The sequence below is a fragment of the Echinops telfairi genome, unplaced genomic scaffold (assembly GCF_000313985.2).
Source record: "Echinops telfairi isolate 266 unplaced genomic scaffold, ASM31398v2 ScPeMD7_7;HRSCAF=31, whole genome shotgun sequence".
Lineage (NCBI taxonomy): Eukaryota > Metazoa > Chordata > Mammalia > Afrosoricida > Tenrecidae > Echinops > Echinops telfairi.
Genome location: NW_022103904.1, coordinates 19,414,842 through 19,433,169, shown reverse-complemented (window position 1 = coordinate 19,433,169; position 18,328 = coordinate 19,414,842). Strand labels below are relative to the sequence as shown.

At 45.8% G+C, this 18,328-nt stretch overlaps 1 protein-coding gene across 1 annotated transcript in view; it reads left to right on the top strand.

The window, feature by feature from the left end:
• The window catches only part of ADCY1 (adenylate cyclase 1), a gene marked incomplete at its 5' end in the record, with an annotated part of 246,252 nt that overhangs the window by 141,697 nt on the left and 86,227 nt on the right, over positions 1–18,328 (top strand). Inside the window, 2 exons of the mRNA XM_004708178.2 lie at positions 11,328–11,486; positions 15,430–15,571. Coding sequence (XP_004708235.1) covers positions 11,328–11,486; positions 15,430–15,571 — 301 coding nt within the window. The remainder of the gene's footprint in view (positions 1–11,327; positions 11,487–15,429; positions 15,572–18,328) is intronic.

Genomic DNA, 18,328 nt, shown 5'->3' with positions numbered 1-18,328 from the left:
CATATATAAATATATTTACATATGTACATGCATTTATTTAGACCTCTATAAATGCCCTTTGCCTCCTAGTTCTTTCCTCTATTTCCTTTTACTTTTCTCTTGTCCCACGATCATGCTCAGCCTTCATTTGGGTTTCAGTAATTCCGCTCGGTTACATCTTAGAATGATGGCATTTTGGGCTGTTTCCAATTTCACACTATTGTGAACTGTGGTGCAGTGAACATGGGAAAGCATACGTCTGTTTGTGGCCTGTGTCTCAGTTCTTTGGGGTATGTGCACAAACTGGTGTTGCTGGGTTGTTTGCTATTTCTATCGACAGTCGTGTTAGGCGTTGCCGCGTCACTTTTCCACAGTGTGTGAACATATTTACGATTCCATCAACAGTGTATAAAGAGCTCCAGTCTCTCCACAGCCTCTCCAGCTTTTATTATTCCCTCGCTCTTTTTAAAAATTGGGCTGTGGTTGTGGGTGCAAGATGGTATTCCTTGTTTTGATTTGCATTTCCCAGATGCTAGTGGACAAGAGCATTTTCTTATGTGCTTATTTGCCATTCCAGTGTAGTCCTCTGTGAATAGTCTATTTACTTTGCCCACCTTTAAAACGGTTGGTTTTTTCTTATTGCGATGTTGCAGAATTCTCTAAATTTTAGTAATTAGTCCTTTGTCTGTTATATCATTGCTGGAGACTTTCCCCCCCAATCCTAGGACTCTTCTTTCACTCTTTTTGATGAAATCTTTTGATGTACATAGTGTTTTATTTTTAAGAGGACCCAGTCATCTATTTTGTCTTCCACTGTGTGTACTTCCTTTGTTATATGTGGTAGTCTGTGTATGCTCTCCAAGAGCGCCCTTAAGTTTGTCCCAATTGTCTCTCTGATGATCCTGATAGCTTTGTGTTTTACATTTATGTGTCTGATCCTTCCTGACTTTGTTTTTGTGCATGGCGTGAGATGTGGATCCCGTTTCATTCTTCTGCACACAGAGGCCATTTTCTCTAGCACCATTTTTTGAAGAAGGCACCTTTGGTCCTTTGTTGAAAGCAAGTTGCCTGCAGGTGGATGCTTTTATTTCTGGATTATCTATCCTGTTCCATTTGTCTGTATATCTGTCATTACATCACTACCAGGCTGTTGTTTACAACTGTGACAGTGTAGCAGGTTTTGAGGTCAGGTAGTACAGGATTCCCTACTTTCTTTTTTCATTTTGGGACGTTCTTTGTTTATCCTGGGCTTCTTCCCTCTCTAGATGAAATTGGTAATTAGTTTTTCCATTTCTTTAAAGAATGAGGTTTAGATTTGGATCAGGATTACATTGTATTTGTAGATTGCTTTAGGTAGCATTGGCATTTTCATAATATTGAGTCTTCCTATTCATGAACATGGGATTTCCTTCCATTTTGTAGGTCTCTTTTGGTTTCTTGTAATAATGTTCTGTAGTTTTCTTTGTACAGGTCTTTTGTTTCTTGGGTTAGGTTTATTCATAGGTATTTCAACTTCTGTGTGTCTATTGTGAATGGTATTTTTTTTAATATCTTTTTCAGAGCTCTCCAGATGTTGTGTTATAGTATTGCAAATGATTTTATTCTCCTTTTATATGTGCATTGATTGCTATAAATTGACCTCTGGGAACAGCTTTTGCTGTGTTCCATAGGTTTTGGGATGTGTATTACCATTCTCCATTGTTTCAAGGAACCTCTTCATTGCATCTCTTATTTGGGCTAATAACTCCGTCTTTTTAAATAGTCTGTTGTTGAGCCTCCATGAATTTTCTTTATGTTCTTGATCTTTCTATGGTTGACTTCCAGCTGTTTGGCACTGTGGTCTGAGAAGATGGTTTGTATGATCTCTATGTGTTTGAAATTATTAAGGTTTGCTTGGTGGTCTAATGTGGTTTATTTTAGATTATGTACCAGGTGTGTTGGGGAAGAAGGTGTAATTTTTTGCTTTCCATCGGAGTACTCTAAATATCTAGGGGGTTGAACTTTTGGACTGTGTTGTTCAGCTCTTCTGTTTCTTTACTGAGTTTCTTTCCTGTTGCTCTATCTTTCCTTAAGGGTGGTGTATTGAAGTTTCCTACTACTACTACTACTACTACTACTACTACTACTACTACTACTACTACTACTATCAATCTGGTGATTTCTGTTTTTACCTCTGTTATCAGGATCTATCCTCAGATCTCTTGCATGGTCCTAAATCTCATTCACCTTTATTCTTTTTCTTGTGGTTCCAGGGCTTCTTTATCTGTGTATTCCATTAGGTTTGGGTGATCTTCAATTGTTGGATTTTGTTTTTCTTGATTTTTGTGGTTTCTGCTGTTGACTGTTGTTTGCATGACATAGATGGTGTGTAGGCTTCTGGACTGTGTAAGGGGAGTGAGTTAGCTCTTTGGGTTAGAGGGAAAAGGGCCAATAGGGGGTGAACATTGTATTGTGTGGAGCTGAGGAAGAAACGAGAGTTGAGTGTGTAGCACAAGTGGGGGGTAGGACCACCAGAGTAGATTTAAGTGATACTATTAATAATAGGTGGTCTTCTGGTTAAATATAATAATTTTTAATACATTGGAAAAAGGGATTCTAAGAGGTGTGCTCATTTATGTGGGAGTTATACTGCACTGAGAAGGGGGAGGCGGGATCTTGAAGTAGTGGTGGTAGTGGGGTAGGTGGAGGGTGTAATCTAGTACATACATCGGACTATAATATAATTAAGGAAATAAATCTGGGATGAGTGACAAAAGAGATAAAATTGTGTGTCTCTTTGGGGTAAGCAGTTATTAGAACCAAAAATTCTAAGCTCATTTCCTGAGGGCCACTCTCTCTCAGTATCTCTGTGATTTTATTCCCTCAGAAGCAGTGGGTGGTGCCCTACTGTGGCCTTGGAGAAAGGAGTGTGGTGGGTGTGTCTGTCCCACTGCTCTTATTGGAAGTTGAGTGCAGCCTTATATTTTCCATGAGAAGTCTGAGGCTCTAAAGTATACAGTGAGCAGCTTATGATGGAATCTAAGAAGTAGAGCGGGGTGGTGCTGTGGGGCAAAAGAATCAAAATAAGTGTCCTTTGGGGCTGGGACTTCTGGGAGCTAAAAAATCCTTATTTCCCTGTTCAGGGGCCACTCTTTGGGGTGTCCTCTGCGGGCATTCAGAATGGCCTCAGAGGGAAAATTTCCCTCTATATAACAAGACCTGATGCTGTACTGTGTTCTTGGAAACAAGAATGTGATAGGAGTTTCTGACTCTTCAACTTTTTCTCTGGATGTGTGTGAGAGGTGTACAGTCTAGTGTGAGACACAGGTTAAGGGATGTGGATGTCAGGAGCCAGGATCCTTTTCCTGGCTTGGGAAGAGCCTGAGTACCCCAGCAGTATGTGTATGAAACACTTGTGGATTCTGACTTAAAGAAAGGAGCCTGCTTGTTGTGGGCATGGTCTGCCCAAGCCCCCACACTCCCACCTCGTTGCTTTCATCTCAGGATGAGAGTCCCGATGAGTCTAACAGGGTCACTCTATGGTATAGGGAGGATGAAGCAGTCACAAGAAAGTGCCCCTGGTTGGGATGCCATCAGCTTCACAGTGGCAGGCAGCTGATCTGATCCAGTGGTATAGGAACTAGACTATCAAAAAGAGGATCTCCAGGGGAAAGTGGGGAGGGGTAGCCCTGGTTGTCTGAAAAAGTGATAAGTTGCACTGCCTATATTGTGAGGGGACTCTGTGCCATGCTGGCCATAGAATCTGCCCTCCCTGCAGGGGTCCTCAGCGTCAGAGAGGAAGGAGAGTGGGAGGCGAGATGGGGTTTCTGATCTGGCTGGAGTAGGGGAGCCCTGCATGTTGCTGAGCAGGGTGGGGTGGGACCAGAGAGACTCTGACAGTTATGCTGAAGTCTGGGATCTCTGAGGGATTTTTTTCATTTTAAATTCAGGTCCTGCGCCTGATTTTCCAGGATACGGGTTCCTACATGTTACATTCTGACCGGGACTAGCGGAGACTCCAGTAGTTTTTGCTATGTGGCAGACATCCTCCCCTGCTCCTCCACAGTGGATTGTCAAGTCAGAATGAAAGGCCTTCTACTTTATTTTTGTTTTTAAGTATTGTTTTATTTATCCGGGGTTTCTTTCTTTTTCATATAAAGTTGTTGATTAGGTTTCCCTTTTTGAAAGACTTGTGGTGAGATTTGACGCAGAATTGCATTGATTTTGTGAAGTGTTTTTGGTCATAATAATATTTCTCTTCGTTTAGCTTACCTATCCAGGAACATAGGTGATCGTGTCATTTCTGTCTCTTCTGATTTTCTATAGGAGTGTTTCGTAGTTTTCTTTGACAAATCTTTTGTTTCTCTGGAAAGATTTATTCCTAAATATTGTATCTTTTCATTAGGTATCCTTTTCGGTGGCATCTTCTTTATTATACAAGAATACAATTGATTTCTGAATGTTGAGAGAGAGAGGCCATGTATCTCTGTGGCACTTCCACTTGAGGTCATCACACTGTGACCCAATGGACAGGCTAAACTCCACCCATATTTTCTTACAGGTGCCATCCTGGCACAAAAAACCCAACTCTCACAAGTATACAATGCATTTCTTGAAATATATCCATTTCTTCTAGGTATTCAAATTTGCTGGAATACAATTTTTTTATAATATACTGTGTATTACTTTATCTCAACTGGTTCTGTTGTAATGTCACTTCTTTCATTTTCTGTTCATAAATTTTGCTTTTTTTGTTGTTGTTAGATCTTCCAATGATTTGCAAATGTTGTTAATCTCTTTGAAGAACCAACTTCTGGTCTTGTTGATTTTTAAAATATAATTAAAAATTGTTTTTCTGATTCATTTATTTTGACCCTAATCTTTTGTTATTTCTTTTCTTCTTATGTTTTAGGGTTTGATTTTCTGGGCTTTCCCCCTGATAGCTGTTGTTGATGTGTCTATTTTAATTTAAGGTGTTTATTTTAATTCTTTCTGCCTGTGCAGTTATTGCTAAAAATTGCCCTCTGAGTTCTACTTTTGCCTTGTTCCAGAGATTTTAATATGTTGCATTTGTATTCTCATTCATTTCAAGGAATTGTAGAATTGTGTTCTTCATTTCTTCAGTTTCCCAGTGGTTTTATGTAATGTTATTCCATTTCCATGTATTTAATTTTTCGGTGTTGATCATCCGATGGTTGATGTCTACTTCTACAGTTCTGTGATCTGAAAAAATGGCTTGTAGTAAGTATCTCATGGTTTTCAAATTTATTGATGGCCTTAAAATGTGATCTGTTCTGGAGCAGGGACATGAGTACTAGAAAAAAATGTAAAATGTGGTTTTCTTGGGTGAAGTGTTCTCTATATGGCTAAGAGATTGCTAATTAATTGTGTTGTTCAGTTCTTGCCCATCTTTGCTGATTTTCGGTTTGTTGATGTCTCGCAGCATTATCATATTTGCTTAATAATTTTTTATAAGCATTTGATTAATATATTTTGGATGTCTTTCACTTGGTGCATATATATTAATTATGGTTATTATTTCTTATTCAATTAAAGCTTTCATCATTATATAGTGACCTGTTTTGTCTCTCATTATATCTTTTACTTTGATGTGTATTTTATTAGATAAATATTGCTACTCTTGCTTTCATTTGACTTTCATTAGCTTGATATATATTTTTTCTATCCTTTCATTTTTAGTCTATATTTGTCTGTATCTGAGGTGCCTTTTTTGTAAGCAACGTATTAATGGTTCATGTTTGTTTATTCATTTTTTTCTTTTTTTAATTAACTGGTGAATTCAGTCCATTTCCATTCAAAGTTGTTATTCATAAGTATGGTTTTATTGGCATAATTTTGTTATATGTTTTCTTATGTTGATACTGATTTCAATTATTCATGATACTTTTTTATCTCAATAATTAATTTGCTTATAATATGTTTGTCTTGTTGAGGTCTTAATGTTTTATTTGAAGATTGTTTGATTTTTGTGGTTTTCTTTCTTAATTCAATAGTTTATTGGTTTTTGCAAACGGTTCACTAGCTCCTGTGTTTGATTATTAATTATCTACTCTGTATCCTCTGTGCATTTTTTCTTTTATCTGTGAATCCTTATTTTAATTTGTGTATTTTTGTTTCCATTTGTGTATTATTTAAGTAGCAGATTTTCTCCATAACAATGTCTTTTCTGATAATTTTAGGTTGCTGTTTGTTATTGTTATGGATTCTCTTCCTAATAACTTCTCTTAATATTTTTTGTAGAGGTGGTATTTTTACAAATGCTTTTATTTTTTTTCTGATCTGAAAGTGACTTCTCCCTCATATTTGAGGAAGGAATATATTTGCTAGATATAGAATTCTTGATTCACAGTGTTTTTCTCTCAAGATTTGGAATATATCAATACAGTGCTTTAATGGTTTCAGTAGACAAATCTGAACTGTACCTAAGTGGTTGATCCTTATATATGGTTGTTCTTTTTCTGGTGTTGCTCTCAGGATTGTTTCCTTTATTTGCTAATCAGAAAACTTGATTATAATGTGTCATGTTGATTTTCTTTTGGGATCATATCTGTCTGGAATTCTCTGGCCTTCTTGAATAGTTATTTTATACTGTGCATTGTTATGAATTGTATATTCCTCACATTATAGAAATCCCCAATACTTCATCAGTTATTTTCTTTGTAGTTAATATTTTTTCTTTCTGTTTTGGGGTATTTATCAAACGAATATTGTTATTTTTGATAGTGTCCTGTAGAGTTCTTCTGCCCTTTTTCAGTTTTGGGGGGTGTTTTTGTAGCTCCATCTTCTTGTATTTTGGTCTTGAGAAATTCGTCTCCGAGATCACGGATTCTTGATTCTGTTGCTTCAGTCATTATATTTTGTTCTTTCAACACGTTATCTAGTTCTAATATTTTGTTGTTTACCTTTTGAATTTCTATTTGAAGTTTTTTCCCCCCTGGCTTATTATTTTTTTTTAGCAGAATGTTTTCTTTTTTATAGTATTCTTGAGTTATTGTTTAGCCTCTTCTGTTCTTCTATATTTTAATCAAATTTCCCCACTGGTTGCTTAAAATAGCTGGAAATCATCATTCTAATCTCCCTCCTGGAAGGATCCAAGGCCCTCTCTTTCTCTAGGAGCTCATCCACATATGGTTCATCTGTCTGTGCTCCAGTTAATTGGATTGTTTTCGCCTGTTTCCTCAAGCGTGTCCAGATTGACCGCTCTTTTTGAGACAAGATGTTATTTTCAAAAATATGTGTCTCTGGGTACAAAGCAATCCTCATGCCCTTGCTGTGGAAGCCAGATTGGCAAGGGTAGGCAGGAGTTTGGCACTAGCCTACCCCCAGCAGGAGCCAGAGGCAGAAGATCATTCAATATTGTGCCTGCCAAAATCTCCGTTTAGAGGTTGGCTCCCAGGCCACCAGGGCGTGCTAGGCAATGAGATAAGACCCAGGTGATGGGGGTGAGCAGAGACTATGTGCAGCACGGCCCGCCGGAGCAATCTCCGCAGGCTCTCCATGCCATAATCGAGCCCACTTTGGATTTGGGTGTAGGTCTGTGGCAGGCAGATGCTAGTTTTTGGGATCCCGGGCCTGTGGAGAAACGCTCACTCTCTGCCGTGCGGATTCTCAACCCTCACGCATGCCACCCTAGCTTTGTACCAACTCTGGGTTCATTAGTCCTCCGGGTGCTCTGGGGAAGCCCTGCCACCGTCCAATTTCCGGGAGTTCCAGCCAAGTGCCGGGTCTCAGTCCACAGCAGACCAAAATCTTCCCTGCCCAGCTGGTGTGCAGTGATTGGTGAATCCTCTTGCCCATGATCGGACTCAATCCTTACCCAGCAGTGCGAGTTATCAGTAGGCTAGAAAGAGGGCCAGTCAGCTGACTGCTAAAGTCTAAAAGCCAGGATGGGAGGTGAGTTGACATGTGTCCTGGCAGGCAGCACCGAATCTGCTGGGTTTTTTGGGTAGAATTCCTGGTGTCAGCTCCTCCCTCTGAAGCACTGGAGTGTTGTTAGCAAAGGTTCATCCCTTAGGGGAGATTTGGCGCTCAGGAGGCTGAAAGCTAACCTTTGTTTTCAGAGTTCTTCTGGAGAGGGATGAACACAGCCTCTCCCTACACAGCCATGTCAGATTACTGGGACTCAGAACATCGAAATATTCCTTGAATCGGAGGAACAAAAGGTGGTCATAAGGGAAAAGTTCAGGTCTATAGGTTGGATGAGGTAAGGTTTCCATCAAAATTCACACAGGAAACAGCTACTCTTGAAAAATGATAGCATTGTGCTGGGAAAAATCCCTTGGTGTAACTTTCCTTGCCTCCATTTCACCAATGCAGTTTTCAATTAAAAAAACAAACAAAACTTCTTTATGATAAACCTCTCTGATTGTCTTATATCTTTTGAGAAAATTTATACCCCTTCAAAATCCCTGAAACCAGACACCACCTTCTTCTTCTTCTTTGACGTTGCATCCTTTACGGCAGCTTAACGTGTCTGCCAAGTGAAGGTAGAAATAAGTCTTAAAACAGCAAACTCTGTTTCTGTTAACCAAGCACCCCCACCCTCTAGCTCACAGCCACCATGTCACCTCCTCAGCCTCACAGTTGGGGGTCAAATCCCCCGCCCCCCAACGGCCTGAAGCCCTTAAGCACTGTCACTGTGGGCTCCCAGGGCACGTCTACTTTGAGAGACATTTTAAGGGAAGACAGCAGGGGAGCCCACTCCCTTGGGTAAATCCTGCAGTGAAGCTGACAAGGGGACCCACCTGCACTCCACGCACCAGGACCCATCCAGGTTACCTGCACAGCCGCACAGCCCCAGGGCACCCTGACTGCCGCAGGTCTGTAGCGTTGTGCCAAGAACTACACCTGCAGGGGGCACCTAAGAGGCTCTAGCCTCAGCTCGGGCACCACCACCTTCTGAGTTGACCTGGCTGCCTTGGATTTAACAGGCCCAGAAGATCCTCTGGAAGACCCTGTTTTTAGTCTTTGTCTGGGTTCTCTAGAGAAACAAAATCAATGAAGTTTCTATATTTATCTCTATATCTATCTATCTAGTGGAAGATATTTTTGACCAAAGAAATGGTCCATGGGTCAGATGCCAGCCTGGAGGCTCCTCTGAAGTAGTGCATCTTTAGGGGCTAATGAACCCAAAGTCCACGAATCAGCTGACAGATTTCCGGTGAATGAATCCAAGGGCAACAGTTAAGATGCCAGGCTGAGGATGGTGACCAGGATTAGCAGGCAATATGGCAAGCCATTGGCTCAACTTTGAAGAACTAGAGGTCAGATTATGAGCCACATGCAGGATCTATACCCAGCTAAAAGCAAGCACGTTTTTTACTTACGTTGGAAGCAGGCCACTAATTTTCAATGATGGACTGCTCATAGTAAATCTCATTATGGAGGTCATTACATTACATTATGGTGCTCGTGGAAAATATTGAAAGCTCCACGGACTGCCAAAAGAATAAGCAAATCTGTCTGGAAGAAGCACTGGCAGAATGCTCTGTGGGTGTGAGGATGACGAGTCTTCGTCTCGAGTACTGTGTACACGTTATCAGAAGAGATCCGTGGTGGGGACAGGACATGATGCTGGTAAAGTAGAGTGGCAGTGCAAAGAGGAAGACTTTTGTTTGACAAGATGGGTTGACACAGTGGCTGCAACAATGGTGTGAATGGCATGGGACTGGGCAGTGTTTTATTTTGTTGTACATAGCGACGCTGTGAGTTGGGACCAACTTGATAGCACCTACCAATTAACTGAAACTTTCTGCCCCTTAAGCAGTGAACCCCTCTTCTCCCCTCCCACTTCTAGTAATAAACTTAGATTTCTATGCACTTGCCTCTTCTAGGTCGTTCATATAAGGGACTCAAATAATATTTGGTCTGTTGTGACGAAATTTACTCATCATATAGTTTTCCAGTTTAGCCATGTGGTGAAATGCATCAGAATTATTGTTTGAGGACTGAATAATCGTTCATTGTATGCGCCACATTTTGATTCTCTGTTCAGTTGTTGGTGGACATTTCCACCTTTTGACTGTGGTGGAAAATGCTGCAGTAGACATGGAGGTACAAGTTTCTGTTTGAATTTCCTGCTGTAAAGTATCTAGGACTGGGATCGCTGGGTCATATGCTTAACTTTTTGAGAAGTCACATAACCCACTGACAGGTTTTCAACTTCTGCGTAATAAAATAAATTCTTCCCTGTAGGGATAATGTAGAAAATGCAGAAAAATAAGATGTCCTCAAGGGAGGGAGTTGCTCCCACATTTTAGCCCATTTTCTCTGCCGTCGCCTTGTTTTCTATCGTGTTGACTGTCGTATTTTAGTTGAATGTGTTCTTCATGTGGATGGAGCAGCGGTCACCCAGTTTTCAGGAGTCTCCTTACTTGAAGATTTCCAACGCCGTCTGACCTAGATAGCTCTGTGTAGTAAGCTCTTTACTGTGGAACCTTTAAAACCACACGAGCCACTTTTTGTAAGAGCTTCTGGGGAGCACAGTGCTCCCACCAACACATGACCCTGGCTGGTCCAGCCTGCTCAGGCCTCCTCCGTCCTCTTGCACAGCCACACACACAGAGTGTCATGCTCCTCATTTATCAGAGAAAGAGCTCTGGGCCACAGAAACTGCCCAAGGCCACACAGCATGGGAGTGTGGGTTGGTATTCAGCCAAACAGTCTAACCTCAGTGTCTACATTTACAAAAGGATTTATTTAGGTGCAGTTCAGACTCACTGGCTCAAGAGCATGTACTTGTAGTGTGACCAGCCCTTATCCTGGACCTCGCCTGGCCGCACCATGTGGAGCCGAGTGTCACAAACCTCATCGTGTATAGGTCTCCAGTCGTTTTCAGTGGGGTCAGCACCTAACCCTTGCACCTGTACACAGCTAAGCCATGGGGTGGCTTTCCTGGGGCAGTGGGAGGGTACAGCTCCTTCGTATGAATGGAGTGACTACTCCCGATAGCACCCTCTTCAGAGGAGGAATAAAGTATGACAGCCCACTCTGTCCTGCTTCTGGCCATGAAAGTGGGGATGTGACCCAAGTCGGGGATGCAGGGTGCCACATTCAGCTCTATAGAGAGGCCACCGTCAGTGGGGAGGGACCTTGGGAGCCATGGGGATGCCCACAGAGCTGCTTCTGAGACTGCTCATCTGAGATACCCGGCAGCTTCGACGTGAGCTGTCCACTGCCCAGTGGGAAGTGCAGCCTCCCAGTTGGCTCTTGGGCTTAGAGGCCTCTTGGACACTGGCCTAGTCCTGGGACTGAGTGAAGGGCTGGTGTCCGCTATGTCTCACCACCTACTTCCCAGGAGCCAGGCCGTGCTTGGCTGTTTGGTGAACTCCCCTCTGTTTGTATTCCAGGTCTGTGGCTGAGGCCACTGAGGTGAACTTGAACATGCGAGTAGGACTGCATACAGGCCGGGTACTCTGTGGGGTGCTGGGCCTGCGCAAGTGGCAGTATGATGTGTGGTCCAACGACGTCACCCTCGCCAATGTCATGGAAGCGGCTGGCCTGCCAGGGTAAGTTGGATGGAGTGGTAGGATTGCCAGGGGCTCTGTGCGTGCATTAGAGTCTTGGAGGTGAACTGCTATAGCTTGGTCATCAGTTGAAAACCACCAGCTGCTCCTCAGGAAAACGATGGGGCTTTCTACTCCTGTAACCAGTTGCAGTCTCAGCCACGCATGGGGAAAGATGGGGCTTTCTACTCCTGTAAAGAGTTACGGTCTTGGAAAATTACCAGGGCATCTCTAGTCTGTCTTATAGGATCACTATCCACTCGATGGCAGTAGGTGTTTTGGGTTTTTGTTTTCTGTTGCTTGGGCATGCATTATTCCGGGTCTTTTCCCCCTGATGGCTGCCCCCGCTGCCCTATAGCGTGGAGTCCACAGTGAAGATGGCCTCACCCGTCCTGCACCTGCTAGTGTGTACCCCAGAAGCCGATGGTCTGTGCCCGGACCCCAGTCCGTCTCGTCTCCCCTCAGCCTCAGCCGCTGTCCTTGGGATCCCACTCCGTTGAAGAGGTGGTGTGTGGAAGAGCTGGCAGTGCACCCGCTGCCGGAATTGGCCCCCAGCTCCTCTGCTTTCTTGTTTGCTTTCTCAGAAGTCCCTGTAGGTGGAAAGTGCTGAACTTTCAAGTTCCATGAGGCAATTTGAAGACAACTTTCGAGAACTTACAGAGACCCCTTATAGGCTTGTGCACTGGAAGTGCCTTTGAATTACAGTGGCCTTCTTTGGTTTTATTCAGGCCTTTCACACACCTTTACATAAGGTTGGCATAAGGCTCTGTACAGCAGTAACTCACGGAAGATACCTCTTCCTTTATATGTATATATCAATGGACAGAGGGGATAGTGCCAGTGCAAGAAAGAGGATTTGGGGGTTGACTGCTAGTCTGCATTTTGGTCCCCGTTCTCCTCCTATAAAAGGAAAGGGTAAAAGGTGCCTTGCGAGGTCTGCTTCTATAAAGCACCTATTCTGATACTTCCGGTATCGCTTGGCATTTCAGGCTCACGTCTCCACCCCTGAGCTGAGGCGCCTCTCAATAGCACAAGGCCGCTCTCTGCCTGTCTCTTAGCTCCAGGTGGGAGACCCTCTGGCATATGCATCTTCTCCTCTCCCTTCTGGACTCAGAGAAGGTGAATTGAACCAAAGAGCTCCTTTCTTTATGCTGAGCAAGGCCTTGGAGAAGTTGTCGACTTAAACATGGGCCCACATAACACAAAATTATATTCGCAAGATTCATGGCAGTAGCAAGTAGAGAAATGAGAAAAACAAAACCAAACAAAAATTGCAATGGGGGGAGGACTAAGCATCCTCCACCACCTGTGGCTAAGCTTGCTGAGCGGTGAGCAGTCCTAACACCCCTGGGCTTTCTAACGGAGCTTGCCCACAGACCTCTGTCATCTCTAACCAGACACCTACCCGTGGGCTCCAGACTTCCCTCACACCTCTGAATACCTGCCCTTGGACATCACTTCAAGCTTGTTCTTCCATCCTCTCGGTGGACCATCAGAGACCCAAAGCCTGACGTCAGAGCCACCTGATCTTGCTTGTCCTCTGACTCGCCTTTCCTCAGGCTCCCTCCCACTCTGTACCACTCTGCTTCCACGTCTCAGAAGGAGCTCCAGCCGCTCTTCCCGCCCAGCCTGCCCCCTCCAGTCGCCAGAATGGAGCCCCCTGCTTATTGACCTCAGGATAAAGTCTAGATTCTTAACCCCACTACTCCGTGCTAACCTCGAGAGAGGTGTGCATTCCGGCCTCAGTGGACCAGCAGGATTGTAGGACACAAAGTCCTCCCCTCTGGCTCCTCCTGTGACAGCCTTCTCCCCGTACAGCGTGACTGCAGTGCATCCTCATCAGACAGGGCAGAGCTGTCACACGTTCTTCTCCTCCCAACTGAGTGCCAGACCCCAGCACATATGATGGGCATGTAAGCAAAGGCCTCCCTCTGCTCCTCTCCTTACCGACTTCCCTTCCTTTCTCCCTTCCTCCCACCATGGCCTTCACATCCTGCAGACAGTGCCTCCAGCTGCAGCCAGACCTTTACAGGGCAGCATAGGACACCAGCGGTTCTCAACCTGGGGGTTGCGACCCCTTTGGGGGTCGAACGACCCTTTCAAGGGCTCGCCCAATTCATAACAGTAGCAAAATGACAGTGATGAAGTAGCGTCGAAAATAATTTTTACGGTGGGGGGATCACCACAACATGAGGAACTGTATTAAAGGGTCGCGGCATGAGGAAGGTTGAGAACCTCTGTACTATACAGACACTGGCACTAACTAGACAGGGCCCTGCCCGATGGAGTTGAAATCCTGGGCATAGGTGGACTACGGCCCCTGTGTAGAATCCCAAAGCAGGCCGAGAGTGTGATTAGGAATCGAGTGCTAGGAGCCCTGGCAACAGAAGGCGGTCAGAGATGGGAGTTCTGGAGGACACACGTGAAATAAGATGTGTGTCCTGACTTGTAGGACCTTGTTAAGGCAGAAGACCTCTCGGGTGCTGGGCAAGGGTCTTAACTAGGGAATCAGAAGTATATCATAGCATTTGAATTCGCAGGACTAGGTAAGAACCATGCAAGGAAGTTCATGGAAAGAAGGAGGAGGAGAAAGCGAAGGAGAAGGCCTGAGCCCCGAGTTCTGCCATTGGAAGGGTCAGGGATTAGGAAGAGCCTACCATGCCCCGAGAACCACTGCCCCGAGAACTCCTCTATGCCAGCTCCACACCAGCCATCTAATTGTTGAAGGGAGGAAGGACCAGGCGGACATATGGATGGATAGACAAATACATTTCTGGAGGTTTCTGGCACTGGAACATTTTCAAGCCACCTGGCTGTCCCCAGTGAGCTCTGGGCTAGTTGATGGGGCACTCTCTGGTCTCTTGAGCACTTGTGGCCATGGGGAGAGACGGACCAACTCTGGAGACGATCCAGAGTGAGTATCTTTCATGCCAGGGCCCGTAGAACAGTTACCAGATGGGGCTCTCAGCCTAGGATACACCAAGGGCTGCAGGACAGTTGCAGTACTGAGCAGGGCTAGAGGTAGGGGCCAGCTTTAATTCCCTTTGGGCCGATTGCAGGCATTCATCCTCAGGACCTGATGCAAAGCCTCTGAGCAGAGGAAGGTTTTGCTGATAGGACCGGCTTTCTCCTGGCCCTCCTCCCAAAGCCTGCGGCCCACCTCCTCTCTCAGCAGGGTCTCTCACCCACCCCTTCTCCAGGAGCCTCAGAGAACACTCATGAATCAAGGTTTATCCCTGCAAAGAATTCAGAAGACCATGCGTTCTTAGCAGAGGCTTAAAGCAGAGCTTTCAGGAGTGGGTTTGTAGGGGGGAGTCTGCTTGCTGTCTGAATGGCTGCATGCTCAGGCCTCTTTCCCTAGAAACTTTGTCTGTCTAACCCTAGCATTGTGGGAGACCATTTTCCTGTTTGCGTTTGGCATAAATGGGTCAATCCCGCTTCTGCTAACCCTGAGGGAATTCACCTTTCCCCAGAAATCCAGCTGGGCAGGATGCCCAAGATGGGAGCTGTGTGCTTCTGTGGGTTCTGAGGCAGATCTCAGGCCGTTTTCCCCTTCTTTACCTCACTTCCACGTTTTCCTTGCTCATTTTGCTTGGGTACCCTCGGATCTCTCTCTCTTTTTTTTTTTTAGTTTCTCCTCTACTCCCTTGCCATCCTGCCCTCTGCCATCCGACTTTTCTACCCTCCTATGCCAGCTTCACCTCTCATTCTGCTCTGTCTGCCTGTGCCTACCTCTTCCCAGGTGCCCCATGCCACGTGGTATACAGAGAATGGGAACTCCTGTTCCATAAGACATGCTTCTCGAGAGAAGGAGTCCCTGCCTATGGCCCTGCAGACCGCAGCCACCGGCCATCCCAGATGAGGGCTCAGAGCCCACAGAGGAGTCCCCCAGGCCCTTGATACTGGCACACGACACTTTTCCAAACCTCTGCCTCCCTTTTTCTAGGAAGGTCCATATCACAAAGACGACCCTCGAGTGCCTGAACGGGGACTACGAGGTAGAGCCGGGTTACGGACACGAGAGGAACAGCTTCTTGAAAACACATAACATCAAAACCTTTTTTATTGTGCCATCCCATCGACGAAAGGTAGGCTCCAGAACGCCTCTCTTATTTGGTGGCCCTCTTGAACCTGCCAGCCCTTACTCAGCCCTCTTTAAATGTCAACTGCTTGTGGTTCGTACGTCATCATTGCTTTTCAAGGTCATGGAATGCTTTACTTGGGGAAAGGGAGGGGAAGGGAAAGAGTCCAGAACTCCAAGTTATAACTGGGATCCTCCCTGGTTCAGCCTCTCGATGGATCATCTAGGCTGCTTTTGTACTGAAGTTCTATTCCCACATGCCCTTGGTGGGCAGCCTGCTGACGCAAAAGCACCACTTCACACAGCAGCCCGGATCTGCTGACCCCACACATGTGGATTGGGGAGACTTGGCTCATGGGACCCACTCTTCTGCTGCTTCCCAGGGATAGCCAAGGCCCAGAGGCCTTGATTTTCCTGCCAGTCTTGGCTCTTGGTGGTGTGTGAACAGACCTAGATTCGAGCCCCACCCTGTTTTTGAGGCTGCTAGTAGAGGACCTTAGAAATGAGGAAATGCTGAAGGAAGGGCATCTTTCAAGTTGTAACCTTTATCCGACTAGTACGAACCACCAAGACACTGACTGTATGGATGATTGATTCTCGTGGCATGTGAACAGTTGTGACAGATGCTCTTCATGAAGCCCTGGTAGTTACCACCGAGGGCGCCAGCACATCACCCATGCCATACCTGTCAGTGCCTGGATGGACAGGAAAACATGCCAGGGGACAGCCTGGCAGGGCACATGGAGGAAGATAGTCAAGCAGATAGACCATGGTGGCCGAGATCTAAGCGCTCAGTGCTGAGCATGGGCCAGGCCAGCAGGGGTGTGTGGGAAGGTCACTTGAGTCACAAGGGAATCTATGGACCTGGAGTCTGGCCTAACCTGGCCTGGGGCCAGGCGTTCTCTTTTCAAAAATAATACGTAGCTATGGCTCCTAGATTTACAGATAGGCCCCGGGGTCTCTAAGCAAGAGAGAATCATCATTGAGCCTGTAGAATTCAATGGATACTGAGGGCAGAATGACAGACTAGTAGTTTGTGAGTAAGCTTTTCTGAGAAGGACGCTTAGTGGCCTCATGCTTACAAAGAGATAATTATATGAGGTGGGGCGGGGCTTCAAAAAGTTCATGGGAAAACAAGATGATGTGATAATGAACTTTTCGAAGGTGCCCCCTTGTTTCAGAGTGCTCCTCCTTTTTGCTTTTCAAGCCATTCTGTCAGGCCCCCACCCGCTGTGCTCGGCTTCACAAGGCCTGGAAGCTCCCGTTGGGATAGAGCCTACTTGGCGGCAGAGAGGGCAGGGGCAAGGCTGTCAGGAGAGCGTGTAGCTGTGCTTCAGGCAGCGCCTCCACAGAACCACTCACGGAAAAGGATCATGTTGCCCCCCACCTTCTTGGCTTAATGTGACTCTTAGCAAGGGCAGAGGTGGGGAAGCTCTTTGTAGGTTGAAGAAATGCCGAGGACTGGGTTTGATCTACAGTCACCATCTGGGTTCCAGGCTGTGGTGAGTAAGAACAAGGAGGGCTCAGGCGGGTGGGGGTTGGCAGAGTCTGTCAGAGTAGACCCGGGACTCAGCTGCCACGGCGAATTCTGACATCCTAAAAACCTCACGGTGTGAGGTGGAGGCTTGCTCGGTTAGCAGAGCGCTGGAAGCTGGGCCAGCAACCTGAGGACCAGTATCCTGTCTCATGTGCCACTTGGTGCTGCCGTATCCGGGCAGTGTCTGGATGGAGGGCATCTCATCGCCCTGCCTAGGGTCTCGGCATGGCGAGAAGCAGAACGGAGCTCCACAGCCGGGACAGGACAGTGTTGGACCTAACTGTGGATCCCTTTCACCACGGCAGGCGGTGCTAGAACACCCACACACCACTTGTTAGAACAAGAACTGATTCCTTGTTTGGCTTCACACCAAAACACCAAAGCAGGTGTCCTTTCCATCAGATGATGCCGAAGGGGCAGCCAGGGGGACAACTTAGCACCAGTACTTACAAAGCAGCCAGATCATTAATGGTTGGTTCACTGAGTGTTGAATCAAAGTCAAGCTCCTTGGGGAGCAGACCTTCTTGGAAGGAATAGATGGGTGGTAGCTTTGGAGGCAGCGGGGGCAGGAGAAGCCACAGGATAAGCCTGCGTGCGGGTGGGTTTTGGGTGATTTAGTACAAGCTGGTGCACTTGGAATGCTGAGGGCCAGCTCTCCTGCTGGCCCACCTGAGAGATGCTCTCCTGCGTTGAAAACTGGACTTGGAACACATCTCACATTTTCAGTATTTGGGCATATGGGTACCACATGCCCATATCCATGGCAAAAAGGTCCAGGTGTCCATCGGAAGAATTCCATCTCCTCCCATTCTGGTTTCCTGCCTCGCTGCTTTCCCGGCTTAGTGCTGCTGGACACACCACAAGCAGGTGGCTCACACAACACAGATATTCTATCGCAGTTTAGGAGGCCAGAACTCAAGGTTTCCACTCCAGAGGACGACTTCCTCTGCTCTGTGGGCTCGGCGGCAAGGTCCTTGTCTCTTCCCAGCTCCTCCCTGGTGCTCAGCAGCCTGCACGTGCCACAGCCCTCCCCACTTTGTCCCAGATGGGATCCTAGCCGCATGGTTAGGGTTAGGCTTGAATATATGTTTGGGGGTTACACAGTTCTATCCATTCTATTTCCTCAGAGGCAACTGTTCTTTCTAGTAAAAAAAGAAAAAAATATATATATATTTGTTAAGTACAGAGCTGCACAGTAGAATGGTTGTTCACATTCAAGACCGAGTC